General features: G+C 44.3%; 1 protein-coding gene across 1 annotated transcript in view; it reads left to right on the top strand.

Annotated features, from left to right (window-relative positions):
- Window positions 1–24,257, top strand: part of zfhx4 (zinc finger homeobox 4) — an 87,180-nt gene that overhangs the window by 11,156 nt on the left and 51,767 nt on the right. Inside the window, 5 exon segments of the mRNA XM_030398886.1 lie at window positions 15,441–16,791; window positions 16,793–17,971; window positions 18,452–18,664; window positions 19,131–19,425; window positions 21,111–21,649. Coding sequence (XP_030254746.1) covers window positions 15,487–16,791; window positions 16,793–17,971; window positions 18,452–18,664; window positions 19,131–19,425; window positions 21,111–21,649 — 3,531 coding nt within the window. The 5' untranslated portion in view covers window positions 15,441–15,486.

Below are 24,257 nucleotides of genomic sequence, written 5' to 3' on the forward strand. Positions count from 1 at the left end.
CACCGGGTTTGGTGACGCAGCTTTAAAATTGCCACCGTGACTTCCACATGACCTGACTCGACTTTGTGAGTAATTTATGATCAACCGTCATCATTGCCATTGCATCTGGCGTATGGAAATGATCCAGGGTCGAGGGAGGGCCGTGAGGTTTGGGCAGCGGAGAACATGAACGCCACAAAGGCCGGTGTGGCCTGTTTTTGTTGTCTCTCATTGGACAGGATCCTCTTTCTTTGACCTTTTGCACGCCTTCCCTCGCCTTTCATATGCTAATGCCGGCCAGACCCGAGGAGGAAACGTGCTGGAGCTGAGCGGAGGAGGACAAAGACTCCCTCTCTCTTTCTCTGCCTCCTTTCCACGCTATATCTCCTCCTTTCTTGCCTCTTCCCCTTCTCAACAACTTGACAGACTTTGGCATGAAAGGAAGTAGAGTGCTTAGCGGATGGGAAAGGTGGGGATGGTGTTCTCGCCGTGACCTGCACCACCTGTGAGGATCAAGTGCGCTGCAGCGATCCTCGGTTGTATGTGTACGTGGAGTGTTATTTTGAGTGGCCCTTGTGGTGTGTGTGTGTTGCAGATCGGTAATCGTTTGGTCGGGGAGCGATTTGCTGCTTCTCCGGCGAAAGCCAGTCGGGTTGTCATACAGCATCTGCCTCTCTCAGATCTGCCAACTCTATCTCCTTACAACCAGTAAAGTCCTGTCTCTGGCGAGGTAAAAGGATACTAATATAGTTACTACAACCCTCCCCTAACATAATACTCCAGCGCACCACTGTTGAGCATGACGTGGTTTCGGGGCTCTTTTGGCTCTGTTATGGGAAGGGGGCATGTTATCTGTAGGAAATGTAATTTTTGTCCTCATTGAAATCGTTCATTATTGAGCGCGGTTATCTAAATGTTTTTGTTGCTGTTGGTCCCGCGCCAGTCAGGATTGCGTTACCCTCTCTCTCTCTCTCACTCTCTCTCTCTCTTTCTCTCTCCCTCATTTCTCTCTGTCTGTCTCTCTCCCTCATCTCGCCAGGCCTTCATCAGTCTCTTAAGGGAAAATAGAAAGAAGGGGATTTTTCCTCTTCCCTCTGTGCTCCGTCCTCGTTCTCAGGCTCTCCCCTGCCTATTTTGCATCAGCCGTCTCATACAGGATATTAGCCGTGGAAAAAAAACACGGGTCCCGGGTATTTCATTTAGAATAATATGTTTATTCTTTTCATTTCAAAGTGGAAGTGGGGGGATTTTCGCAGGGTGGGGAAAGAACAATCGGGGCCGTGTGTTTCGAGGACTCTCTCTGTTTGATCTGAGGTCCTGTGGGCCCCGGGGGTGGCAAAGATTCTCGGGTTTAGGTGAAATAAAATGGGCCGTTGAGAAAATGAGGCCTCTCTCTTTCGCTCATATTATCTCACTGATTTGCCTGCTCTGTGGAGCTCTGTTGGTAACTCCGTATCATGTTCCCGGTTGCTCTCTGTCTCGTCTTTCATTTGCATCTCTGGACGATCTTTTTTTTTTTTTTCCTCTGTGGCATGGCGGTCAGGTAGGGAGGGGAGAGCAGTGATTGGGCACTTTGAATGCGAGGAGAAACTCCCTTCCCCGCTGACGTTTCTGAACTTTGTCTCTTGATTTCTGTACATATTTAACTATACTTTTATTTCCGTACATCGGTGTAGACTTCAGGCTGCAGTTACCTTTCCAGATGGTGACATTGCTTGTCCTCTTTACTCCTTGACGCAGTCACTATGAAGGACACTCACTCAGCCCTTGAGGTCCGTGTGAGTGCCTCAAAGTCCTCATCTTACATATTCAACAAAGCATTCAGCAGGCTTTTTTGTTTTAGAAACGTTTGTCCCTCTTGTACTTAGCAACAAAATAATGCACAGTACAAAAGGTTATATGCCACGTTTTATCGATCGCTCTCTGAAGTATTTTTTTTATAGCTGTAAAAGCTGGCAAGGTAAAAATCAGAACCAAAGAAAAAAAAATCTGCACGTCTACCTCATCCGAAGAGAAGTTAAAAAGACAGGCTCTGAGTTAAGGGGGGGGGGGGGGAGTTGATGAATGACTAAGTTTCTCCAGGTTTGAGAACAGATACACCACAATAGCACAAGACGTCTCATGACAAATGATGCATTCTCTTCCTCGTTGGCCAAAGACAAAGGCGAGGATTGAAAAAGGCTGAGAGCCCGGTCACAGGACATGCTCATTAATAGACCTTAAGAGGAAGAAAAAAAAGAGAGTGATGCTGTATATCTGGGGGGAATTAAAACAAAATCCTTCCAAGATATCCGTATCAAAATCCACCTTACTCTCTACTCACTTCATGTGTATTATTTGTATGTGTGTCAGCGTCTGCACGCGCCTTCTGCATGCATGTATATCTCATGTGTGAAATGATTGGCATTCGGTATTCCTGAAGGCAATCGCATGTGGATATCAAGGCCATTGGCAGCGCTCGTCAGGGAATAAATGGCTAATTAATTATGCATGACTTGCGGGCTTAAACAAACAGTGTAATGAGAGATGAGACGAATTTAACAAGAGTTACGCCTTCGTTGCATGGAGACCCTCTCTATTATTATTATTATTATCATTATCATTATTATTATTATTATTGTTATTGTTGTTATTGTTTTCACTAGGTTAACAGCACAACTTCCATACAATTTCAAAGATTTTAAAAAGGCAACACTAAATGCGGATACTTCTCTGTGCTATTTTCATTACCTACAGGGATATATGAACAGTAAAAAACCAAAAACAGAATCTTTTCTTTTCCGATGTAGTTCTCAGTCTGATCTACTACAGGCAGGCAAGCATGTGTCTCCACAACTCCCCCGAGGAGACTCCAGCCAACGCTATCCCTCTCAAACCCCTGCCTCCTCTTTTTTTTTATTTTTATTTTGTCTGGCCTGGCACCAGCCAGTGGAATAATCTTTAATTATTTGCGTTTAAAAAGAAAAAAATAAGAACCCCCCCCCCCCCCTTTTTTTTTCCCCTGTGACAGTAAAAGAAGAAGAGCAGAGCAGGCGCAGGAATGTTCTTGTATATGAAATTGTAGGTATTAACAGGGTCGGTTTTGTCAGCGGTTTTCACTGATGTATCAGCTCTCTGCCCCTAGACTAAATAAAGAGGGGAGCTTTTGCCGTGTTTCATCCCGGCTTAGATGAGCAGATATAGGAGGGCTTTGGAGGAATTGTTAAAAAAGCAAAGTATGCCTGAAGAATGGACCTCTTCTTTAACACAATACCTAAACAAGTGTCAAGATGTGGTGATGGATGGTCCGGTGTTCTGTTTGGCTTGTCAGAGGCCCTCCTTATACCTTAGATTTTATTCAAAGACTGCAGCCTATTTGCTTATACCCTTGTGTGAGATATATCTCATTTCAAAAAGTAAGATAGACGCTACATCTGTTTGAAAGGGCCTTTGCTTCGCTGTAAGAACAACGTGTACACAAACGCATGTGTACGTTTGACAGTGGGCAGGGGGAAAAAAAAGAGAGAGAGAGATATTGCTGACTCTGGTCTTCAGCTGCCTTGTCATTGACCTCCACGCTCCCCTGGTTGTCACATTGAAGGCAGTGCAATGCACATACGCTCACATACGGTACGGAGAAAGAAAATGCAAGAGAGCGAGAGCTTCATTTCCTTTTTAGTTAACAGTTAGCACAGAGTGAGAAGTTTTTTATTTTTTTTCTCACATGTTAAGATTTTAATATGTTGTTGTGTCAGTTATATCTAATAGCGGTTATTTCCTGCAGCGAGCACCAAGGTAATGGGTCCATTTCATCTCGGCTCCCTCTCAGCGGGCTGGCCCTGGATCTGCGTGACATGGTGTTTATTTGATAAAGGAATATTGTGGTGCTAATCCAAAACCACGCTAATTACATCTGACAGTTGTTTGTTTGTAGTGAAATCCAATTAAAATGTACACTTTTCAACTCCATCGCTCATCCACCCCGTACCACCACCCCCCCCACCCCATTCTCTTTCTTCCCTCCCACGGTAACCAGAAAAAGAGCCTATGATGGCATAAATAACAACTGTGCTTTCCTTGTGGTTTTTTTGTGAGAAGAGGGCAAACTCACAACAGCTGTCAGAAAAAGGGGGTTTGTTTAAAAAGCAAATGGCTTTGGTCTAAAGTTCATTTGGAGACCTCTCTAATTAAATAGAGAGCCAAAAGCTTAAGTTAATTAGTAATTCCCTGGGTCCAGAAATTAGACCTGTCACGAGCATTCGAGCTCTTGGAAAGCCAAAAGGTACGTGTGCACTTGTGTGTGTGTGTGTGTGTGTGTTTCCACAAATCCCTTTGCTCCCCGCTCCCATCTTTACACAAGCGCTTAAACGTGCGTTCATCGGTGTGTGTTTTTGTTCTTGTGTGAGGCCCCCGTGCATTTTTTTTTGTGTCGGAGCTGCTCGAGACATTAATGGTCTTTTTGTGGCGTGTCAGAGAAGTGCTCGGGAGATGTTTAAGAGAGGGGCACATAGCTCGTGGCGTCAGCCAGGATACCTGCCCTATGATTATGTTTATGAAGATAATAACAGGGCTAGGGTCCCGCCGAGTACCGTCTTTAGAAAACAGTGGGGGTTTGAACTTTAAACTTTATTGTTACCCCTTGAAAAAGAAGTGGAGGGATTGGTCGCCATGTCCGAAAAATGTCTGTACAATTGGCAAGGTGTCTCTGTTAACTGTGAAAGCAGGTTGTCTCTTCTCTTTTCTTCTCTTCTCTTCTCTGACCCCTGCTCTCGTATTTCGCAGTGTAATTGCACAGAGGAGCACAAGTTATGCAAACATAAATCAGCTAACTTTAACGCAAAGGAGAGACAAGATGTCCCTACCTGTTCAGACCATAATAGACTAATGATAGCGTTTGAGACAGCCGGCAACCGCACTGCTGTGGTACAATGCATTGACTACTAAGTACCATCCTATCACTGGCTGCACTACATGCTTTTCGGTCACTTGATACCGATAGGCATCTTTCACCAAATAGGGAAATATTTGTGACATTTTTTCCCCCCTTTCCTTAAAAGGAATGAACTTTAGGCAACAAGTAGCTGGAGTTGCTGCATTAGTTTGAAGTGCTTAATTATAGGTTCCAAAATATCAGCAGGACATGGTGCTCTTGCGAAAGTGATTTCGGGGCTGGAAAAATACTTCATGTTTTTAATATCTCCCCGCTGTGCCTGTGATCAGGCAAATATTTTCATAATGTATCAGGCCTTTTTTTAACGTCTTAAAAAAAAGTTGCACACACAAGTTGTTTCACAAGTTATCGTGGATTAGAATGCTGCTAGAATCTGAGGCCCGTGGTCGTCGATACAGCATAACCAGCCGTTTATATTTGCCAGGTGGATGTGAAATGCCTGCGTCAGAGACTGCTCTCTGTGTCTGTATGTCTGTGAGTGTGTGTGCTATCCTTGACTGACGTGGACAGTGTTTGCTTAACCTCTTCTGCGCTGCACTACCACGGCCTTGTCAGTTTAAGTGTGTGTGTGTGTGTGTGTATGAGAGAGAGAGAGAGAGAGAGAAAGAGAGAGAGTCTAGCAATGGTAGCTTTCATTTTTCATGTTCCCAGCAGTATTTTTTCTAAACAAACCTGCTGAGAAGCAGAGTGAGAGAAGGAGAGGGGTCTGAATCAACACAAATGAGTGATATTTGTTGTTTTTTTCCTGGGGTGGTGTATAATTGTGTGCGTCCGCGCGCACACCAATAGAAAACACACATTTTAGGGACCAGATTTTTTTATTTTTTTTATTTTGCAGGCTTTGTATTTAGCAGGATTATTAATTTCACTTGGCAAATAATCCCACCCCGCCACCCACTTCAACTTGCTATGTTATTGCAAAGAGGAGGAGGTGTGTGTGTGTGTGTGTGTGTGCGTGCGTGCACGTGTGTGCGCGTGTGTATGGCCTCATGCTTTTGCCTCATCCAAAGGATAAGGCAGTGATTTATGTAACATCTAATCCCTTTCATATTGTGTATGTTGTACCTTACAAGAGCATGATGAGCAGGCTAGATTAATATTTATTTAGCACAGGCAAATCAAGGATTAAGCAGTCATCATTTTAGCACTAATCCATGTCTCTGGTGAGATGCAGAGACAAAGAGAGGCAGATTACTAAACACATAACGCCGCAAAAACCACAATTAGTTGGCGACTTGCTTTCCTCGACCGTGCAAGGAAAGAGAGATGGACGCTGGATGTGCGCGAACACTCGCGTGCAGAGTTTGGCTTCTGCTTCGCCCTCTCTCGCTTTACTTTACCTATTGTTGTCAGTGTTTGTCCGCCTCTCCCCAGCTGTTCACTTCTGGTTCTCACCCTCCTGCTCTCTTCAAAGGAACCCCTCATTGAAATTAGCAGTGGTTTGTCTGATTCACTCATCTGACGTAAATGTGTCTCATGATCTTTTCCACTGTCCGAACACACATGCACACACACAGACACGCTCGCGCGCACACACAGACACACATGTGAGAGCGATGAATACTTCTTTCTTAGCTCCAACCACGTGGGAGAGGGGACAGTTTGCTTATGCTGTGCGAGTCTTTGGCTGTGTGTGAGTGTAAGTGTGTGTTACAAGTTACTTGGGAGTCTGTAAATAAAATTACATTCTTTACTAATTGAGTTAAACTGCTTTGCTGGAGATGTGGCAAAAAAAGATGAAAGCTCCCTGTGTATGTTTTGTGTTTGTACGTTGTGTGTGCGTGAATGTGAGTGTGTAGGGTGGTAATCTAGTTAGCTCTTAGCACTCTCAGGTGGTAGCCAACTGGGATATTGTGTGGGTCTGTGTATGTGTGTGTGTGTGTGTGTGTGTATCGCTGTTTGCTAGTTCTGTCCTCAAGCTTTCAGCATATGCAAAGTGTCAAACTTAGCCTTGCAAAACAGATAATCAAGAGCTGGAGTCTGAATAAAAAAAAAAAAAAAAGTAGCACATGTGTGTGAGTGGATTTGTGTGTGTGGGTGTGTGTGCGTGTGTGTGTCCTGCCTGTAGGAGGGCACCCCTCACATGGAGAGCAACAACAAGGGACAGCAAAGGGGCCAAAAAGAGCATTGGAGAGCTGTTGCAGTGTAGTGAGGGGTGATTTTAGAGGGCAGAGGAGGGGATGCGTGGTGGTAGTGGTGGTGGTGGGGTGGGGGGGGTCCAAACCAGATGTGAGAGCGATTGAGAGAAAATGAAAAGAAGGGAGATAAATAAAAAGAATGAACAGACGAGTCGTGCTGCGATAGAGAAAGACAGGGAGAAGCACAGAGTGAGAGAATGCCATCCTCAGTTCCCCTTTGCCCTCCTTCCTCTCTCTCACCCGGCCACTGAATGTTAATGGCTTTTCTGCCTCACCCCCCCTCCACACACACACACACACACACACACACCAACACCCTCTCCCTCCAATCCCTCCCCATGGACACTGGCGCATTGTTTGTGGCAGTGCTTCTATTCTTTCAAACTTAATTACCTTCTTGCCTTTTGTGGCGTCGGGGGCTGGAAGTTTTGCTCCGTGGCAGTGGAGGTCGTCACACATTCTTTGGCGGTGCATTCCCTTAATCTGAGGTGGGTGGGGGGGGGGGGGGGGTTGGTGGTGGTGGAGGGGTAAAGAGAAGAGTCTAGAGAGTGGAGCTTCTACCAGCATGCGCTCCTAAGGTGGTTATAGTTGTGTGTCTCCCCCCCCCCCCCCCCCCCCCCCCCCCGCCAAAACCAACCCCCAACCCCCTCCCGTGCACGTGTACGCACGCGTGCACAGTCATAATAGTCAGGGCATAGGCTGCCCTTTGTTTGTGCGGTTCATTTCCAATCAACCCTAATTAACTAGAGAGTGTTTCCAGATTGCCGGCAAAAGAAAAATCCCCACTTTTTTTTTTTCACTCCCCTCGGCCTTTGCTGTTTTGAGTTCGAGGAAGGGGAGTAAAGAAAAAAAAATGGAAGCATTAGCTATGTAGATTGGCTTTGCCTTTGATGCTGGAAAAAATCTTTAGCAAGGGCAGTAAGTGGTGACTGCGACCCAGCAGTGTCTGACTGTTTATTTTCATGTTTCAGTTTGAGTTTAGTTTGAAATATTGCCTCTTCAAAGGCACAAGACTTGTGCATATATTTAGACTGGACTGTGTAAGCCCAAAGTCCATTTTTGAAAATGTTAAATCCAGTCAAAGTTGTCTTTAATCCATTAAACTTTGTCTCTGTGAAAACTGTACAAGCAGCAGATAGGATACACATCCAAAGCATCATAATGAAAAACTACTTAGCAGAAATAAATTAAACCGGGCTCTAAACTCAATCAGATATCCTCGGGTCTGCGAGCCGCTAGCCTCCAAACAGTGACTGGAGGACTTGATAGATGTTTTCACCTCATCCTGATTGAAGTCAGGATAAGGGCTGGTGTAATCTGATCCTAAATCAGATTTTAGGACCCATCTGTGGCTTGAGTGATATGACTCTTTTGTTGCTCTGAGAGAGAAGAAGAAGACAAACACGGCCCCTGGGTTCACTATTTGTTCTGACCCGGTCAACAAGTTGTTTTTTTGCATACCTGAGTATTTTTGTTTCCTCTGACGCTCACACCTCGCTGTTTATTTCCAGTGTTGCCCAGATTTTTTTTCTCTTAACAATGACATATCAGGTAAGGACCTGAGGGCAGTTGGGTGTATGTTACCTGAGCGACCAATGAGACCAATTTACTTGTCATCAACCGGAGGGATAGAGGCTGCATACCTGCTCTAGTAAAACGAAGAAAAAAAGTCACTTCCGTCCTCTACATTTCTCCTCATTATCCTGATTCCCCCTTCTCTTGTCTCCATTCTTTTGCCCCCTTCTCCAATCTGAGATCATGGCTCGTATAGGCATCATTCTGAATTTGATTTGCCAAAAGGCATTTTTGCGGACTTGGTAATTTGTCGAACAAGATTCCTGTGCTAAATGGAGTGGCGCTTGCTTTAGGTGTCTGGGCCGCGCCTTGCAATAATGATAAGGTGTCTTTTGGTAATGAAGGCCTTCGCTCACGAGGGAGACACGGGGGAAGAGGACAGGCGGACAGAAAAGGGTGTGTGTGTGTCTGTGTGTGTGTGTGTGGTGGTGGGGGGATTGGGGAGATCTACTGCATCTCCTGTCTAATATTACACCTCCAGGCAACAAACAAGGCTGCATGAAAACCCTTTGTGAGGTTCAGAAGTAAAGAAGACAAAAAACACTTGGTCACGCAAAAGCCCCCCCCCCCCCATCCTTTTGCAATTTTCTCCCTCTGTCCTTTCTTTTAAGACTTTAAACAGAGAGCATTAGGCCCTCTTCTGTGATTGTGTGCATATGCGTTTGCGCACGCATGCGTCGGCGCTCTTTGATGGCAGCCGAAGCTCTTCTCGCATTGTGAGGAAGGAGATAATTCCCCTCCTCCTTCATCCCCTTCGTTTTTTCATCCCTCCGTTTCTGCATGGCAACAAATAAACAGGTCTAATTAGACCCGAGTAGGCCTATTCATGGCACTGACAGTGGGAGATGGATGCAGGGGCTTTCACAGCGCCCTTCGCCTTTGTCTTTGGCTAACGCTCGGTGACATTTTGATAGAAGATTTGGTGTTGGACTGAGGGGCCACATGCCGAGAGAGGGATGACCTTCCAGGAGACCTCAAGGAACGGACACATAGCCATAGTCTCACGCTGTCTCCTGACTTTGTTGTTTGACTTTGCTAGCTTTTCGTGGGTCACCTTAAAGCCTCAGCCCGGATTTAAATTCTCCGCTTATTAGCTGTGCTCACATATGGATACAAACAGTTTGACAAGTAGGGGGAAAATAACCATTTTAGAACTCAGATGACCACATCCCAAAGCACAGGTCGGCCTAATTCCAGTGTTTACAGAACTTATAAATATTCGCAGCAGTATTAACAGCACCGTCTGCCCCTCGCATTCAAATATCAGACAGTTAGTGATGAAGAATTTGAACCCGACAGAGCCCAGCGTAAACAAAGAAGACAGTGTGGCGACACTGCAATTACAGGTTTGGCATTTAACAGGCTGCATCTCTGGCTAATGCTCGATAGTGTGACAGGAGGTCAGAAGCGGGAGGAGTCTCTGACATCAACGAGAGCTCGGTACCTCAGGTCTGCGCGGTGGACATCTTGTTGTAACATGTCTATATTATCAGCACATGCAACACAGCTGCTTATCATTGAGGAAAAAAAAAAGTTTCGCATTTGAAGAAGAGCTCCTGCCCTCCGACTTCTGTGTGATACGGGATCCAACTTCATCTTCTTCAAACCGGAAGCGCTTTAAGAATAACCCGAGTCAGAGAAGGAGGAGAAAAGCTGGGAAAAGATGGGGGAAAAAAAGTGGAGAAATCCCCCTCTTTAGTCTGCCTCTCTGTCTCTCGGGGAGCTACTGAAAAGCAGATGGAGGGATAGAAAACGAGAGAGAGAGAGAGAGAGAGAAAAGAGGGGGGGAGAAAAACAATAGGCCAAGGAGTCTTCTCCCATCAGAACTAGCAGTGTCCAAACCAGGCATTCCTGAGCTATTATTTGCCTCTCACTGGATCTGATCTGCCACTTTAATTACCTTAGTGTATGTTTGTGTGCGGGGGGTGTGTGTGTGTGTGTGTGTGTGTGTGTGTGTGTGTGTGAGAGCGAGTGAGCGCCTGTGTCCGTGTGCATGCGCGTGAAAGCAAAGGGGACATGCTTAATTAAAAAACAGAGGTAGGAGCAGCTCAGGCCACCTCTTTTGTTCTTCTGTTAAAAGAAGGGAACTGTTTCTGCAGTGTGGATAAACCTGGGCTTCATTGTTAGTTTCTCTCTCTCTCCCCCTCTTTATGTATCTGTCTATCTATCGCTCCCTCTCTCTCGAATGAAAGTAGTTTGGTTGGTTAGCAGAGCGAGGGAAGCCAGTGGGGGGAGAGCGAGAGAGCGAAGGGGTTTCTTAGCTAGCAGTAACATGATCTGCCTTAAAAGAGGCAACAGTGAGCACTGCTGCTGTGAAAGGTGCAAAGCCCGGGGAATGGAGCAAAACAAAAAAGAAAGCGAGGGCAACAACTTTTCCATCTACGTATTCTTGAGACGAGATGTCCGATAATCAGCCTTCATAGAGCTTTTTTAATATATTTTCTTTCATATTGATCCGTGCAAGTCCAAAAATGTCGGTGTCCAAAATGTTACTTTGAGCTCCGAAAAGGTAGAACAGGGAAAGAAAAAAATCTGCATTTGATAGCAAGAGCAGACATCTCATTACTTCTACGTCCAAGTATGCTAAATTAACACATGCTGAATGGATCAGTGTGACTTCAAACGCCTACACCGGGCTGCACTGCACCGCATTGCTCTTTTATAAGAAAGGTTGGGCTAATTTAAGAGCTATGACTTAAGTATTTTACTTAAGATCCTGTCTTCTGAAGGCTGAAGACGGCTCTACTTTTGATTCCCCATATGTGGGTCATTTATAACGGAACAGTCAGACTCGGTGCACTCGCAGAAACTCAGTTTACATAGATTGTATGATATATTTTTATCTCCCCATGCTAGTACAAAACAAGCAGTTTGGGCTTGTGGTCGCTGCACTTGTATTTTGTGTTCACCAGATTTTCCAAGATGTTTTCCACTGTGATATGTATACTTTCCACAAATGGTTATGAAAGAACTGCACCCAAGATCTAGTCACACAAGGTTACTTTGTTTGTCAGAGCTCTGTATTGGTGGCAGAATTAATGTTTCTAATAAGAACCTGAGATAACAAATAATGGACAGTTGCGTCATTGTTGGCAGGCAGCGCACGTGTAAACAGCTGCTAACCTGTTAGCATTAGAGGTGATATGTCAGTGCCAGGTGCTTAACACATTGGCTTATCCATAAGACATAATTCCATACTTAAAGTGTTAGGAGATGCATAATTCATAAACCCGCAGTGTTTTATGTCCGAGCTACAATTCAAAGGGGTTGCTCCCCAATGAAATAAGCAGTGAAATGACACCACTGACAAGTAGTAAATCCTGTCGTATGTGTCGCATTAGCTCTCAAACCCACTGCTTCTGAACAGCTTTACCCTCAATCACGTTTAACACATGCCTTGGTTTTGAGGGACACCAGTGGGGGAAAAAAAATAAATATGTATATGTTTGACTGCAGGACCAAGTCCGGTGTGTTGTCTTGGCACTAGGTGAGCGTAATAAATGATTTATGGTAAAAAGCTGAATGAGCTGCAGTTAAAGTGGGTGTGGAAAAGCCTTTATTTTATATAATTCCTTGCCCCACTGCCAAATACATTGTGTTTTCTTCTTCTGTCATACAGGCAGTGCAGTTGCATGTAAAATTAAGAGATAGACTTGTAGTGAAACAGGCTCAGTGTGTGTGTGTGTTTGTGTGTGTGTTTGGGTTGATACCAAGCATTCTTGTGGCATGTCACATATTTGGCCTGTTTCAACTACTTGCTTGTTTAGAACGCGGAGCTAATTGCTGCTAATGTCTGCGCAATTACAAGTGTGAGTTACACGCAGACAGGTGTGTTTTTTGTATATGGGTGTATTCGTGTATACAACAACAGTTGTTATCTTAAGGAACTGTGCCTTTGGCTAGAAGGTATCATCAGATACAGGGCTATTTTTCTTTTTAAATGTAGAAGTTCGGTGGAGTTTACTGCGTTAGGACAGCAGGGATAGGTATCACTCACTGAAATGAACAGTGTATACTACACACATCTTCAAGTAAAGAAACTTCTGACTTTTTTGCACAGCATTAACATGCATCTAAAATGTGGAAAAATAACAAGGTTTGCTCCAGAATCCATGCTTTACCCTTGACGGCACACTGCCTATAGCGAGGAGGTGATTTCATCATATACATCTTCCTCTCGCCTTTCGCCACATTTATGCTGAACAGATAAGCACTGAAATTCATTTTCTCCTCCTTGTGATTTGTTTCTTTAATCTCCCAAATAGAGAAACAGAAAACTGAGTGAGACACAGAGAGAGAAAACATAATTTCTCTTTTAATCTATCACTAGGCCCCATGGAATCATCTCCGGGATATGTCAGATTAGACCTGATTATGGCGCGTGCACACACATGCACCCACAAACATACTCACACACATGTTTGATTTCATTCCTCACGCTTTCACTGTCCCTCCCACTGGCTTTGTTTAGCCCTGGATTGTTGCGGATGAATCCTCTAATTGCTTTGTAGCTTTGTTGTGAGAGAGAGGGAGTGTAGAAAAAGAGAGGGAGAATTAAGCAGCAGGTGGATTGGGTTAAAGGTTAACATGGCTCTTTAAAGCTTTCTTTTAATGCCAGCTCATTTACACGCGAGCATCTGAAAGGCGCTGGTACTGTATCAAGTGAAAAAAACACTGGCATGCACAACTAGCTCTCATTTGTTGCATTTAGCCGAGCAAGAGAGCAGTTTTCTTTCAAGTAGCGACGAAGCTTCAGTTCTCTAGCTTTTTTTTTGTCTGTTTTTCGTTTTCTCCCCTCATGGCTTTTTCTCAGTTGTTCTCCCTTGTTCTCTCTTGGTGGTGAGAAATTATTGCTATGATTACAAAATGAAATGACTGTGGGATGCTGTGTGTGTTTGTAGGCTTAGAAGGCTTGCTTCTTTTTTTTTCCTACATTGTGTGCGTGCGTTTGTGTGGGCCTTTGCATTTGTGCCTTGTTGTGAAAAGCCAAGAGATTGAAGTAGTGAGGGGTTGAGAGATGGGCAGCCGCCCAGGATTGATAACATCTCACTGGTATTCCAAACATCATTCCTCATGGAAGCTTGTTCTCTCTCTCTCTCTCTCTCTCTCTCTCTCTCTCTCTCTCTCTCTCTCTCTCTCTCTCTCTCTCTCTCTCTCTTTTTCTAGCTCTCTTTCTCTGTTTTTATTTTTTATTGCTCCTGTATAAAAAGACATTTGAAATACTGGGGATGTAAAGAAAAAATAATAAAATCTTTAATTTCCTGATTCATTCCTGCATCTGCAACCTTGTCTAGAAAATTTGCCAACAGACACTGTTCTACCTTTCCACATGTTGGAGTACAGCTGGCCACAGTTGCATGACAGTATATAGTTCTACCTTCCTTTTCTACACAGAGACTAAGTCATTCCTTCAGGGCATTAATAGGTTAATAGGTGCTGCCTAATTAGCAACTCCTGACTGGTAAGAACATGCCAAGACTGATTTAGCCAATGATTGAAGACTCCTCTGACTCCAGTCCACTTTTCCTCTTAAAAGAAGATACTAACTTTACACACATTTGTTATTGTAAACTAAGTATTTATAAACTTATATCTGTTAACTTTTAAGATTAAGCAAATTAAACTGGTACTAGTATGACATCATAATCTCTTAAAACAGCATTAGCGCACACAGGACACAACAGAGGCGGAACTGCTTCCAGCTTCCAGGGTTGCACAGTTGTATATGTCCATCAAAGAGTCTGTTTACTAGACAATTGGGTTATTCCTATAAATGTCCCAACTGCCGGCTGCCATGGTAGCTGCTTCATTCATTTATACTTAATTTCCCCAGTTTTCAAGCTCTGGTCCCTGGGGCCAATAGAGACAAAACTTTTGTTCAAGGATGTTTTTTTTCTTCCTGTGGTTGTGGTAAGCAATCTCAGTCAGCCAGTTATAAGACAAAGATGCAAGTGGGAGCAGTTGATATTGGATTTTTCCCCGGTTTTCAAAAAGTTGTCATGGTGCTAGCTGCTTAAACTGTTTGTATTTCTGGGGGTTAGTAGGCAAAACGGAGGTAGATAATTGTCATGGGGTTTTTTTGTATGTTTTTTTTTTTGGTCAATCAGTGAATGCAATATTGAAATCTGTGGGAGCCGAAAATGACTTTGTATGCAATAGTATCTTAGTGCTGTTATCTCATGATCAGAAGTTAATTATTTCATCATCTTCTGGAAAACAAGATTTGTAATCTGGAGATAATCAAGCTATTATTATGAGAAAACAAAAGGTCCTTTAATGAGCTATTACTTGTAATGTTTATTAGAGATCAACAGGGCTACGCCAGCATGCATAGATGCTGTCTTCACAACTGTAGCAACTGATTCAAGTTATAATTGTCAGATCAAGGAGAACCCATTAATGATAACCTCATTAGAATATATTTTATTTGTACTTATTTATATACATACTTAAATTACAAGTTTCAAACACTCACCAATGTGGGTTGTTTCTTTTCCAGTTCCCCTTTGCCAAAAAAAAATATTTTGGTTGTAGCCTACTGGAGTTGTTTTCTCAAGATATCAAAGATAAGTTCACTTGTGATCTCAAGATAACAGCATTAAAAATGAACTAATTACAAGCCTGACCGTTCTCATCTTCCTAAAAATCCATCTTCGAAAAATCACCAATCGCTGCTACAGCAATCAATCTCATCCAAATTAAACTTAACGCCACCAATTAGAATAGAGTAAACTGTTTTAGAACAGAAGTTGCTGTTAAACGCAATTGACTAAATTTCTATTCACCTTTTTTATTTCTGTTTTTTTTTTTCAACTCAGGTCCCTGTTAGGCTGGATGAGATGAGATCCCTATGTAGTGGTCGTCATGGCAACTTGTGACTCTCCCCCTATGGTGTCATCACGGCAGCAGGAACATGGTGGCCAGAGGCTGGACACTGCTGCTGAGGACAACGCCGTCATCTCCATGGAGACCAGTGTCGCCAACAACGCCAACAACAACCAATCGTCACCTGCTGCCATTGGAGATCCGGAGAATGGCCTTGGAGAGCCCACTGTGAGCCCGCTGAGGTCCACTGCTACCCCCACCACTGTCAGTGCAACCACCGACCCTGTTGCTGAACAGAGTCGGAGAGAAAGCTTTACTACCGGTAACAAAGGGAGTGTTACCGGGACTTTACCAGGAGTAGGAGGAGGAGCAGCTTTGGGTTCGGACTGTTCTGCCCCTGCCACGTCTCCCGTGGCACCGGCAAAGGAGATCCCCTGCAACGAATGTTCTAGTTCCTTCTCCAGTTTACAAAAATACATGGAGCACCACTGCCCCAACGCCCGCCTGCCTACCACTGGAGGTCACGGGGAGGGTGAGGACATTGAAGGGATGGTAGGGGAGGAGAGTGAAGATGAAGGAGAGCATGAGGTGGGTGCTGCAGAAGTGGGGGAGATGAACAGCGAGATGGAGATGGATGACGATAGTGATGTGGAGAACCTGTGCAGCGAGATCATCTACCAGCCCGATGGCTCTGCCTTCATCCTGGAGGACTCCAAAGAGCAGCGTGGCAACCAGGGGGGGCTTTCTGGGTCTCTCCCATTCAGGGGCCTGCTGTCCCCCCAGACCTTCCCCAATGCCCAGGTCAGCAGTGGCCAGAGTGGCCTGAGCCCAGGGGGGGAGCGGTTGGAGCAGCCCGCTGCACCCATGTCCTTCTATCCCCAGATCATCAACACTTTCCACATCGCCTCATCCCTGGGAAGTAAAACCCTAGCGACTGACCACCCCTCCTTCCCAAATACCTCAGCTGGAGGGCTGGCAGGCGCTGGTCCCGTGTTGCACAGTTTCCGTGTCTATGACCTCCGCCACAAGAATGACAAAGACTATCTGACGGCGGATGGTGCAGCCAAAAACTCCTGTGTGTCCAAAGATGTCCCAAACAATGTGGACTTGTCCAAGTTTGAGGGCTGTGTGGCTGATGGGCGGCGGAAGCCTGTGCTGATGTGTTTCCTGTGCAAGCTGTCTTTTGGCTACAGCCGTTCCTTCGTGACACATGCTGTCCATGACCACCGTATGACCCTGAATGATCAGGAGCAGAAGCTGTTGAGCAACAAGCACATCTCCGCCATCATCCAGGGCATCGGCAAGGACAAAGAACCTCTTATAAGCTTTCTGGAACCAAAAAACCCCCCCCAACTCTGGGCTACCCCACTATCCCACACCTGCCAACTTCCTAGGGCCAGACACGGGGCTCCGCGGCTTGTGGAATGCTTTCCACAGTAGTGGGGAGAATGCCGATTCCCTTCAGGCAGGTTTTGCCTTCCTGAAGGGCAGTGCCAGCAGCTCCTCCAATGACCAAACCCCCAGAACCCAAACCATGCCAAAGGCTGAGACCAACCCAAACCTCGGGGGAGGGGCTGGTGCCCACAGAACCCCCAGCGGTTCTGCTGCTGCCACTGGTGGCAACGTGGAAGGTCGGAACTCTGAAATTGACTGCAAGGGCCACGTTAGGGACACATGCACTTTGCAACCCAATGGGCCAGACCTGAGCCAGTACCCGCTCATCAAGCGGGAGCCCGGTGCAGTGGGAGGAGAGAGTCCGGAGCAGGATGAGGATGCTTACTCCAATGGTGGTGGAGTAGAAATGGAGGCAGATGAGGAGGAGGATCAGGCCATGACCATGGCGATGACAGGCCAGCGGGCCGACAGCACCAGTAGCAAAGATTTCCCTCTCTTAAACCAAAGTATTTCCCCCCTTTCCAACAGTGTGCTAAAGTTTAACAGCGACAGCAAAGGCCCTGCATCCACCTCCTCTTCCTCCATGTCTGTGTATGAGAAGTTGGAGATGGAGAAGAGCCGTCTGTCGACTGCCCTAGCTGGTGCCAGAGAACGAGAGAGCAGCAATGACTCAACCAGTGAAGCCCTGGCAGGACGGGAAGGGTCGTCACCATCCTCCCATCCCCTTGATATGATGATGGTACGCAGAGATGATGAGAGCCCTGGACCACTGCATCAACACACAGGAAATCCCAGTACACCTGGAACTCCAGGGACACCTGGTACCCCTGGTCCAGGTGAAGGGTCCCCAGGTAGTGGTGTGGAGTGCCCCAAGTGTGACACGGTCTTGGGATCCTCACGGTCACTGGGAGGGCATATGACGATGATGCATTCACGTAACTCCTGCAAGACACTGAAGTGTCCCAAGTGCAACTGGCACTACAAGTACCAGCAGACGCTGGACGCCCACATGAAGGAGAAACATCCAGAGTCTGGTGGATCATGTGTGTACTGCCGCACAGGACAGCCTCATCCTCGTTTAGCCAGAGGCGAAAGCTATACCTGTGGATACAAGCCTTTCCGCTGTGAGGTCTGTCAATCTAATTTTTCCTCTCCATGGGTTTTTCTGTTTTCTCTGTCTTTTTTACTCTCTGAAATGTCCAAAATAAGATAATGTCCTTGTTTATTTTGTTTTATTCAGTTATTATGTTATGGTATTTATTTTATAAGACAAATTTGATCCAAAAAAAGTATACTATATTCTTGGCAATATAGAGGATGCAGTTTGTTCTTGAGGCCAATTTTGAGGCCCGAGTTAAGATTTTTTGATCTTCACTCAATTGAAAATTCAGTGTCAGAAGGGAGGAAAGAGGAAGTTAATGTGTTTTATCTTTCTCTTTTTATTCACCAACACCTATCACAACCGTAAAGGTTAAGGTAATTATCTCAATTATCTGACTGAAGAAAATTGGAGATTTGATACTAAATTATTTATCAGATACCAGCCTGTTCTTGTTATAAATGCATATAGTGTGAATCATGCATCACTGTATTTATTCTTCCTTTTTAGGTATGCAACTACTCAACCACCACCAAAGGCAACCTTAGCATCCACATGCAGTCGGACAAGCATCTGAACAACGTACAAACACTCCAGAATGGTGGCAGTGAGGCACAGTACAACCACAACCATGCCAACCCTGTGCCTAGTGCCAGCCTTGGTGGGGGCTGTGGTGCACCCTCACCATCTAAGCCCAAACAGAAGCCCACTTGGCGCTGTGAGGTAATGAAACAAACAGAGGGTCATTGTAGCACTGTTGTAGCAACATACCAATTTGCTTGTTTCAGTGTCTACACAATGAGCTGCTTATTTCTGTCTGCGTCACTATGTCTATTATTTTTCTTGGCCACATCATCTGACCTCTGGTCATTATAAAACTGAATTTCTCATACACTCTGACAGTATCTCCAAGTATTGTAGAAAACATAAGCCATTCATCATCACTAAAAGAATGCTTGCATCAGTTTTATTCATTGGATTAGGTATTAAGATTTCCTATTGCTGTTGATGCCCATTTTGAACATATGATATAAATGTAAATGATTTTAACCATGTGTTTTATTAAAAACTAATTAATTATCAAAATAAACTTTGATTTAAATTGAAGTAAAACAGTGCTTTGATGATGATAACCATCTAGTGAAGTGAGATGCTTTAAAACAATTTTTTCCTGCCTTGCTCTCAACAGGTTTGTGACTATGAGACCAACGTGGCGCGGAACTTGCGAATCCATATGACCAGCGAAAAACACATGCACAACATGATGCTGCTGCAGCAGAACATGAAGCAGATCCAACATAGTCTCCATCTGGGCCTGGCTCCAGCGGAGGCCGAGCTTTACCAGTACTACCTGGCTCAAAATATGGGCCTGGCAGGTGTAAAACTGGAGAACCCAGCCGGCAGCAGCGGCCCAGAAGCCCAGATGATGATTAACCCGTTCCAGCTTGATCCTGCAACTGCGGCTGCTCTTGGATCTGGTCTAGGTGAGTTATGCTGTACTAGAAATGATACACCTGTTTAACAAGTTTTTTTGTATAAGTAAATTCTAACTGCAAAAAAAGCTTTTATTATTTTCGCCATTGTTTTTCTTGTGGTCATCTTTCACTTGGTCAGTTTTATCTGTTTTGTCTCATACATCTGATCCCATCTGGTATTGTTTTTATCTCTGTGCCTCTCCTTTGATGCTCTTCATTTTTCTCCCTGCCCTCTCACCTCCTCTTTTCCTGCTCCCATCCTTTTTACCTTGCCCCCCTTGCTGCACCCTCTTCCCTTTCTCTTTCCCTCTTATCTCTGCTCTCATATTGTCCCTCTGTCATTGTCTCCTTTCTTTGACCCCTCTCACTGATTAAAAAATGATTATGAGACGCCACATGAGAATTATTCTTAATCTTTCATTTGTAATTTTCTTAAGTCAGCTTAATCCCCCCCCCCACCCCCCCAATACACATCCACCCCACCTTCACTCACTCTGGAGAGAACACATACACACATGTGCGCACATATACACACACACTCTCTCACACAGCAGGAAGCAGATTCCCGTAGGAGTGAGAGAGATTTAACAATGACCCTGCAGTGTTACACACCCACTCCCTCCTCTAGTGTGGAGGTCACAGCCCAGCCAGCAGATGTACTCTCAGTGAATTACACTGATAGCACACAGCTCCCCATAGTGAGCGCAGCTGTATGTAGGTTTAGATGGCGTGAGCAAGACATTTATATATTCACACAAATGCATGCATAGATGAAGCATGGATAAATGCTTGCCTGCAATATACACAATGGAAATTTATCATTTCTGCAAATTTTTACACACACTTTGTGTCCTCATTCAGGTTCAAGTGTGCTCTTATTTCTGATACCAGCACACACACTGACACACAAATGGACATTTAGTTTCATCTCATAGGGGCAGTTCTACATAAAAAAAAGATTCATGTCAATGTGTAATTGTTAAACCCTCTGCGCTCCAAACGCTTTAATATTCACGAATAAAAAGAAAAGACACGCAGGTAGCGTTGGTAACATGCACAGAGAGACAATGAAGGGATCAAACTAAAGAGTTAATTACATTTGTGTGAATGGCAGATCTGCTTTTTGTCCTAGGGTGCAGAAAAAAAGAGAAAACAAGTGTAATGCATTGATCAGCTTTTCAAATCGGTGTGTGGATGTGAGAAAAGCCTGGAGGCCTAAAACCGTTGTCCCACCATTGCTGAGAGCAGTAATTAAAGCTACCTGATGAGCGAGTTAGCAAGTTGAAAAGGATGATTGTAATTGATCCTGATTCAATCCTATTAGGGTTTTTTATAGACAAGACTTTGTAAGGAGCCCTAGTCCTCTGTGAGGCTTTATTTTATCAAATCCTTTTGTGTGAGAGAGGCCTGCATAGAGGACTCACTTCTCTCTTCACACTTAATTTCATTAAAAGAGCCTTTTCTCTTTCTCTCTATCCTTTATCTCTCCCGATGTATGCCAGCCTTTCATTTTCATCTGAGTTTTGTCTTTGTGTCATACCTCTTTGTTCTATGCACCGTTCTTCTTATTGTGCATACTGCCTGCCTTATATGCTTCCATGTATGTAATCCTTATGGAAGCCCTACCTTTTATATCGTAACTGTCTTTCTCATTGCGGCCTAACCTACATTTTTACTTCTTTTTTCTCTTTTAGTGAGTAACGACCTATCGGAGTTGCGTCTTGCCAGTGGTCAACTGATGGCAGACGACTTATCCCTGGTGTCCTCTGGTGGAATGGGAGGTATGTCATCGTCGGACCCTTCCCTGTCCTCCTTGTCGCCACCCATCAACGACCCCTCGCTGCGCCTCTACCAGTGTGCCGTGTGCAACTGCTACTCCACGGACAGCTTGGAGGCCCTCAACGCCCACATCAATGCCGAGCGCTCTTTACCCGAAGAGGAGTGGCGCTGCGTGGTGGGCGACGTCTACCAGTGCAAGCTCTGCAGCTACAACACGCAGCTTAAGGCCAACTTTCAGCTGCACTGCAAGACAGACAAGCACATGCAGAAGCACCAGCTGGTGGCCCACATCAAGGAGGGAGGGAAGGCCAACCAGTGGAGATTAAAGTGTGTGGCCATTGGCAACCCCGTGCACCTCAAGTGCAACGCCTGTGACTACTACAGCAACAGCGTGGATAAACTGAGGCTACATGCCACCAACCAGAGGCACGAGGCAGTCATCCGCCTCTATAAGGTAAAAATGCTCTTTTGTGATGTTGTGAGTGTCCTACAGAAACATCAGATCTCTAGATGAAAAGAAAGAGAAAAACAAACTCTGACATTTTCTCAAAGATTTTTGGAGATTCATTGTTTCTGCAGGACACTGACATTATATTGTTTAACATTCAGTACAGTACAGATAAAATAGCCTGGTATACATCTGAGGGCAACACCACTCGTATTAGTTCCCATTCAGAGGAAAAAAGCACACATGTTTTTGTTTAGAAAGAATTTGCTCCATCCTCTTAACTGCAGTGTCACATGGATATAAAGTTCCCATGAGAATGGAATGACAAAGTTGGAAAAGGTCACCGTCAGAGCACCCAGGATGATTTCCATCAGACATGGGTACATGTCCCGCTCATGAGCAGCTGGTACTGCCGTTACTGTTAATTATGCACGAGTCACATCCGATCAGCGAGTTTCAAATGTTTCAGAGTTTTGATTATCCTCAGCTGTTATTTCAGCTTGTTTGTCCCAGCTGTGATTAATTCTGGAATAATTCAAGAATTTGTTTTCAGGAGGAGGTTTTAGATCCATATTAACAACTTAGTCTAGAACAATGATGCAATAAGATTAAGACCAAATACATGTTACTCTTGATTTATGGTTTCCATGCGATGCAGAAATACACACATTAAGGACTCAAAGGAGTATATATTGTATGTAAAAAGATATTTTACATTAAGTACACATATGTTTAAGTATTTTATGTATTACATTTCCTCATTTTCATGACAATATCATTAACGTGTATATATACACCCACAAAGCCCTCCTTGCAGACAAACGCTGTTCTTCAGGCTTGGGATTATTTGGTCATGACATGTCATGGGGCACACGAGTCATCCAGCAGAGCCAGGGAACTCACACAGGAAATCACTTACTTAACTAAACTCTTCACACTCTGAGCAATAAACGGTTCCTGCAAAGAAAGTTCCAACACAACCTATATTTGGCACCTTTCTCCTCTCCAGTATATTTCAGGTGATTTACTTTGTCAGACGTCTCCTTCAGCTTAATAGGATGCTGTTACATTTCCGAGGCCCTGACCTACACGACAGGATCAAGTGCATTACATTAATGAGGATTTCTTTACTACTGTACGCAAGATTTGGCAGTGGGAAGTGATTGTGTCCGTGTGTGTGTATGTTGTACCTTAAATGTAGAGACACTACTAGTAAGAGGTTTTGCAAATAAGTCCCTATTGATGTTTTTTTTAAGTTGAAAGTACAACTATTTATTTCTATAAACATACATTACCCATTTATTAGGTAATTATTATAAGAACAATTTGTATATAGTATACATATTTAATTCTTAAAATGTGATCTTTCTTTTGAGTTTAGTTTTTATCTGAGGACATAAAATAAAGAAGACTTTGATTAGGATTTAAAACTGCAACACTACATTTATAAAAAGAGTCCTACAGCATTCACCCACCAGACTTTAGTCATTTCTTTTCTTTCTTTTTGGCAAAGATGTCCCTGCCTTGCCCAGTAACCCTTGAGGAATTACAATTATTCAGATATCTGTGACCAATTCTTACTAACAGTCCTGAGGCCTGAGCGGATTACGCACATTGGCATTCTTAGGATTATTTAAAACAGCCATAGTTGATTTAGACACGATACACATATTGACACGGGACAGGCTTACGGATTGGCAAAGGCCGAACCTGGCATGAGATGAGTTGGAGATGTCTTTCCTCAGGGTTTGTTCACTAATTGCACTGAAATTGTTTTAAGATTTATAAATTCATGTCAATGTGTTGCTTTCACATTGGCCTACATTAGCTGCGGTCCTATCCTATAGGATCAGCGTGACTAGTCCACACTAATCAGGATCTCCTTAATGTCAGAGGAAGACTTTAGTGTAGGTGTGTGACAGCCATTTAGTCCATCAACGACATTTACGTACAAGCCCAAAAAGCACAATCGCAGTCTAAAGAGTAAAAACAGCAGGGAAATGAAACAAAGAGGCCTGTCTGTACATATTCCGAAATTGGTTTCCCATTTTGCTTTCCAAGAAAGTTAAGGGCAGCAAGGGAGTATCCTTTTGGGCACACACAAACAACGGTTTAGGCCGGGGGAATCGAGGGTCATCCTAATGCCCCCTCTGTGCACCCATACACCCCTGTACCTCATCTACCCACCCACCTACCCCACAGGCCTCAACAAATGTGTTCCACAGATGACGCTTTTAATGCCTCTGGCAGAAATCCCACTATTTTACCCTTGGACATGTGGTAGTAAAGCAGCGAGAGAGAGGGGGAGAGAGGCCGAGCAAAAGCAGAGGAAAAAAAATCATTTCTTTATTTGACCAGAAAAACACCTCTCCTTTTATGTATTGGCAGAGGTGAAAAGCACATGGGGATGGAGGTAGCTTTGGCCGAGCGCATAAAAGATCCGAGTGTTGACGACTTTACCATCTGGTTTTTTGGAAACGGAGAATATCTTTATGGCATGGGAAACCATTTGAAGATACAAACAAAAAGCATATTCAGGAGATTTTATGGCTGCTTTGTAGCAGCAATGGAGTACTTCTAAGGGGAATTGAGAGTTTGAAAGTGTTTTTTTTCC

The sequence above is a fragment of the Sparus aurata genome, chromosome 19, assembly GCF_900880675.1.
Source record: "Sparus aurata chromosome 19, fSpaAur1.1, whole genome shotgun sequence".
Taxonomy (NCBI): domain Eukaryota; kingdom Metazoa; phylum Chordata; class Actinopteri; order Spariformes; family Sparidae; genus Sparus; species Sparus aurata.